Source organism: Onychomys torridus, chromosome 1, assembly GCF_903995425.1.
Source record: "Onychomys torridus chromosome 1, mOncTor1.1, whole genome shotgun sequence".
Taxonomy (NCBI): domain Eukaryota; kingdom Metazoa; phylum Chordata; class Mammalia; order Rodentia; family Cricetidae; genus Onychomys; species Onychomys torridus.
Genome location: NC_050443.1, coordinates 174,895,129 through 174,901,128, shown reverse-complemented (window position 1 = coordinate 174,901,128; position 6,000 = coordinate 174,895,129). Strand labels below are relative to the sequence as shown.

The following is a 6,000-nucleotide window of genomic DNA, read 5'->3' as shown; positions in this document are numbered from 1 at the left end:
CACAGCTAATGTTTAAATAATAATAATAGAAAAAAGCGATAAACAAATCATTAGCCCTTAACAGTTGTTTAATGCAATTTGTTAATGAACGTAATGGCGGGACTGTCAATGAAAGACAATGAAACCGTCTAAACAGGCGCCAAGTCGCTGGCCATGCGCAATTATTTCCTTGTCAAGTTTTTATGATTTAATGAGCCCCTCTGGGACTGACGGCTGTCAGTCAGTCGTGACTTTTTGACACCATTACAACTTCAAATACAGCAGCAGGCAGGCTGTTTTCCTCGGATTTGAAATACTGAAATGATCTGACAGTTTTAAAGAAAAGATGTGCAAAAAAAAAAAAAAAAAGAAAAAAAGAAAAAAAAAAGAAAAAAAAGAAAGAAAAAAAGGAGAGGGAGAGAAAGGCGGTGCATGCCTCTTCCTTTCTTTCCTCCTCCCTTCTTCCGTGAGTTGATAATCTCTGGATGCTGTTTGGTAATGAAAACCCAATCACTGAGGTCATTATCTGATGAGGTTTTTGGAGCAGGCAGGCTTTTTCCCCCTCTTTATTTCTTTACTTAATGATAACCCTCAATGGGCTTGCCCCGCATGGGACGGCCAGAGCCGCACAATTTTGTTCGCCATTAATTTCAGCCTTTGAAGCTCAGGGCTCAGAGGCAGCAGCAAAGCAAACCCCCCACCAAGCTGGTTCCAAAATAAGACAATCCAGCCTGCCTGAAACAGAATAGCAAATGGCCTCGCAGCCCAGGCCTGGCCACTGACGTCAGATCCACTGCATCTGCAGGCATCTGCCTTCAACACGGAACATTTAAAACTCTTTACAACTTAAGAGACTTTAATTAAATTGCTTTTGATTCTGGAGCGGGGTTGCATCCACTTTATTTATACTGTCCCAGAAACTGTTTAGTCTGCATGAATTTTATATGGTGAGGGCTTCCTCCTCTTCCTCCTCCATGCTGCCATTTCACCCCCTACCTCCCACACACTCATTAAACAAAGGCTCCCAACTTCACAAATATTCGCCAACTGAAGTCTACATAATATGAACCTAGAACCTTCCACACAGACACCTGCTTCAGGTTTGAGTACTCCTTTCCTTCCCTGGTGGGATGGGAGGGAGGGAGGGAGGGAAGGAGGGTATTACCCCAGACCCAGGGCGCTGTGCTCTTCCCATGGCATCAGGAGGACAGGAGGTGGTCAGGGGACTTTCAGGCCAGGGCCCACCACCAGTGGGCCAGGCCTGAGTGAGGGTCACTCTCTAGGGGATGCGAAGGAGCTGCTGGGTCCAAGGGTTATATGTTCACAGATTTCCACTCCCCAAATCACTGGCAACAGCCAAAAAAGAACTGGGCAAAGAAAGCCATCCAGAGGTGAGTAGCAACTGCTCTCCTTCCTTCTCATTCATGTGCTTCTGTGCTTCATGCAGGCTTCAGCGAGTCACTCAGGGGCCAGCGAGTGCCGATGCCCAGCTCCACCCTGCTTGTTGGAGGTGACCTTGGGAAGAAGTAGCCCAGTGGAAGATGGGGGCAGGAGGGAGAGACAGCTTAGAACGCAGTATACTCTGAGAACCCCCATTTCCAGGAGGCCACCAGAGGCATGGGTCCACTTCACCAGCTGGTTTGTCTCCTTGCTTTTTAATGGTTTCTTTTATACATTTAGGATGCCCAGAATTCAGTTATCAGAAGCAAAGGTTCTTGCTGAGCTGGTGGTCCCTTTAGCTGGCAGAAGAGTCAGCACGGCTTCCGGCCCTTCTCTGCTGTCCCACTTCACTCAGCAGAAATCCCACCCTTCCGACACAGACTACACCCTTATTTACACAATAATAAATGATTTATCCGAACACATACAGGCCTTGGCCAGTTTCCACAAACACAATTTCTCTGGCAGATTTTGCATTTCCTCTCTACCTTAGAATGGTTCTCTTCGGAGAATGTGTGTGTATGTATGTGCATGCTTGCGCACAAGTGCATGTGTGCATGTGTGGTGGGGGATCAAGTACAGCATGATCTTTCTACATGACCACGGGTGGTTAGCATTTTTTATGAAGAGAACAAGTTTGCTTTTCGAGAATTCAAAGCTTCCAATTATATTTAACAAAAAGATAGTACAGACCTATAAGTGCCTATGATGTTTTAAGAAAAACACATTTTGCCTCATGACTAGAGGGAAAGGACTGCAGCCAGGGCAACTTTTAAGCCTGATTACAAATGAACACATTCTGAACACAGTTCTTGGCTACCTCAGACAGAGGTAGAAAGGGAAGAAAATCACAAACAGTGACAGAGGTTTGACTGAGAACCGAGGCAGGCTTTGCTAACTGTTGTTAGTAAAATCCTCAGCAGTTCTTTCGTGGTACTCTGTGCTTCTTCATTGTCTGACGGGAGGTGGGTCACTTCCCACCAAGGCTTTTCTAGTGGACTGTCCTACAGGACCCTCATTATTATCACCCACCACATTGCTAACTTCATACCAGCGGAGGGGTCCTGCCCATGCTCTCTGAAACACCCGAGCTGGAAGGGATGCAGAGAGAACCTTCTCAGACCTTTGCATACAAGGGCTCCTGCTGACTGAGCTCAGATTAAAACGGAGAAGATACAGACATGCTTACCCAGGTCAGGGAAGATGAGGTCACAATTAAATATTGTGCCAATTCTTACACTGCCAGCAAACTCTGGGGAGTATGGCATTTGGGAAGGTGAGTAAATATTTCTTGCATATATATGTATGTATACACACACACAATAAAAAACCAGGGAAAGTGCTAAGTCAATTTCCTGTACAAGTAACAGTGAATCCTCTCTGCAATAAAGTTGCCTGGGCAGGATGGCTGTATTCATTATGCTGGGAAGGGTTGGTCTGACCTCTGATTTTTCTGGCATTTTCTCCATGGACATCACAGAAAACCTTTCTGGTAAAGAGAGGTACGTGACACACAGAAGCTCCTGTGACTGAGTCATCATGTCCCCTCTCAAACCAGGACCCCAGGCATGTCCACAAGGCAAGGAGAGTGTTAACAAAGCTATTTTGGACAGCAGATGAAGTTACCTAAAGGCAAATGAGCATTCACCTTTACCTACAAGAAACAACAAATCTGGGCAAAGATCAAGCTCAGAAAGGAAAGAACCCACATGCAGACAGGAACAGGAAATATTTTTACACTCTCTGCACTCCAGCTGAACAGTGGAGAGAGAGAGATGGGGTCACCTGGGGCCTGTCAGCACAAAAGAATGATTCATGTGACCATTTTGTCTTAATTACTCAGAACAAGACAAGATCACTGTTTATCAAGGGAGAGCAGATGCATCAGTGTCCTTTGACAAAAAAAGTGATGGCCGTCAGGATGGTGATGACCACGATGATCCCCAGGATGACGAGCAGGATGCGGTTTTGGATGATTCTGCGGGAGAGAGAAGAGAAATGCCCATGGATAAATGAACATCATTTTGACGAACACTGCTCAAGCTAAGTTGTCTAAAACTACAGCCTGGCAGGTAGAGCGCGCGCATGCACGCACGCGCACACACACACACACACACACACACACACACACACACAGAGAGAGAGAGACAGAGAGAGAGAGAGAGAGAGACAGAGAGACAGAGAGACAGAGAGACAGAGAGAGAGACAGAGAGAGCGAGAGAGCGAGAGAGCGAGCTGCTTCCAGTTCTATGAACAACTCCACAGTCATAGAGTGCTTACCAAAAAGCTAAGGGGAATCAAGGGCTTGCCAGGATTTGGGTACCATGTAGCCTCTTTAAGTGATCAAGGGCCCCATGTGAGCATCTCTTTTTAATTTAGAATGTGAGACAAGCCTCACTTTTTTTCAGTGTTTCCTGTGAAAGGAAAAGACTCCAAAGAAATACATGTCAGTGAGGTACTTACCTGAACAAAAATACCCCAGGAAAAGTGTGAGAGACTTAGCAGGGAGAGGAGAGGATTAAGAAGCAAGTGTCACACTTGCAGCTTAGGTTGTGAGGCCGTCACCTGTCAGTGTGGCTCACGGCTTTGTCAAGCTAGGAGGAAATGTTACATATGCTCCCTGGTGTAAAAAGATGGAAATGACAGTGAACAGGAAGTCCTCAAGGTGCCTGGCAAACAGCTGTGGGTGGGTCCTCTAGGGGATGATGGTCCCTCAGTCCAGCCCAGCCCTGCAGATGCTGACCTCAGAAAGACAAGCTGAGGAGACACACGCTCTGGATGCCTGCAGCGTGCTTCCGCTGAAGTGATTTCATAATTTGTTACCTCATTCGGAGAAAAGAGGTCGCACACCACAATGCTTTGTTGAGCCTTTCAAAGGGAACCTGGGTCAAACAGCCTCGCCCACGCTTGCTGCTCTCACAGAGCGCACGGAAATAGAAACCTAGAGAGGCTGGCCGTCTAGCAGGCTGCCCACCTGGCTTCAAGCCTGCAGAGATTCCACCCCACCTGCTCAGAGGCACATATGGAATTCTGTGTCCTCCTATGCACATGGGACCCTGGACAGGGTCTTCCACAGGGAGGGACATGTGAGGATGAGTCAGGCCTCCACTTGAGCAGGGAGTGGTTTTTTGCATCTTTACAGAGGAACCTTCACAGGGTCCCTGCAGCTGGGATGGAGGATGGCATCAGGTTGCAGTTTGGGTGGTATACTCCTCACCCACCCTTCCTTCTTCACAGATGGATGGATAGCATCCCATTAGAGTGGCCCACTCCCCTGTGTCCCCTAACAGGACGGGGTCCCTCTTTCCCTGACAGGTTACAAAATGATCGCCATTTGCTGACACGTCTTCCGCAAAACTGCTTCAGTACCCATGTCCACTTTTCTCGAAGGAGATGAATGGTGTGCTCTGTCCTCATTTATCACATGAGGCTCAGGGAAGATCTGTCTTGTTTATTTCTTCTTGTCCCACTAGAAAGTCTGGGCCCGACATTAATTCTTCTACGATGACAGCTAATTCAGACTTAATAGGCCAGATTTACCCAGGAGGCAGGAAGGAATCTCTGTCCCACCCCATAAGTAAATAAGGACGAGCATCAGTTTGTTAAAGTGCAACTAATTAGGAACACTGAGCGGTTCTACTCAGGCCTCATCTAAAACTCAAGTTGTTTTTCTCCTTTTCTCTGGAAGGGAGGCAAGTCTTCAGAACGGTCCCCACAGCTCTGTATGCTGAAGTCATTGCTCCAATCTCCATTTACCACAGTCACCCATGTCAGGGAAGTCAGCAAAACTGCATCTCAGCAGTAAAACAGATTCAAAGCATGAAAACTTAACAAGTTCTGTCATAGGTAACCTGTGTTAGTGTGTCTTTTATACAGTGTGGGTGACAACTATCTTTTCTGTGGGATGAGGGCCCCAAGCATCCGAGATGGACACTTGGGAAGCTTAATTATGGGGGTTTAATCTAGAACACAGTAATAAAATAAGCACACAGAAGTCCCCAGATCTTAGCTGTTCTATGGTGATATTTTATTTGTAAATAAATAAAGTTGCCTGGGGGTCAGAGCTAATAGCAAGCCATAGCAGAAGCCGGGCAGTGGTAGCGCACACCTTTAATCTTGATCACATGACAGGCAGATCTCTGTTGGTTCAAGGATACAGCCAGCATGATGACACACGCCTTTAATCTCAATACCAACCATAGAGACCTAGAGGTCTGTATAGACAGACAGTGATGAGGAGGTCATGTGGTTGGGCTTACAACCAATGAGAAGGCAGAACAGAAAGTCAATAAAAAGACAGACACACAGGAAGTAGGCCTCTTTCTGAGGGGAAGGACGGCAGCAGCAGTGGGTGGTAAGAAGGTAGTCTTAGTCTCAGCTCTTAGCTACTGCTCTCTGACCTCTGGGGCTTTTAACTCTGCATTTGGCTCTGTGTTTCGTATTTAATAAGACCGTTACATCTGTTCTTGATTGGGTTTTGCCCTTCCTGGTATCCCTATCACCAGCTCTCTGCTGCTCTGGTGCATCTGCCTGTAAAGAACATGGAGAATTCACCTCTGAGGCTTGGACACCATGCAGTGG

At 46.8% G+C, this 6,000-nt stretch overlaps 1 protein-coding gene across 4 annotated transcripts in view; it reads right to left on the bottom strand.

Annotated features, from left to right (window-relative positions):
• Window positions 1–399: 399 nt before the first annotated feature.
• The window catches only part of Vti1a (vesicle transport through interaction with t-SNAREs 1A), a 318,857-nt gene continuing 313,256 nt past the window's right edge, over window positions 400–6,000 (bottom strand). For 2 of the 4 annotated variants that reach the window (XM_036172767.1, XM_036172762.1), the window contains one exon: window positions 400–3,397. In XM_036172767.1, coding sequence (XP_036028660.1) covers window positions 3,304–3,397 — 94 coding nt within the window. In that variant the 3' untranslated portion in view covers window positions 400–3,303. The remainder of the gene's footprint in view (window positions 3,398–6,000) is intronic. The other 2 variants (XM_036172792.1, XM_036172782.1) reach the window with 1 other exon arrangement.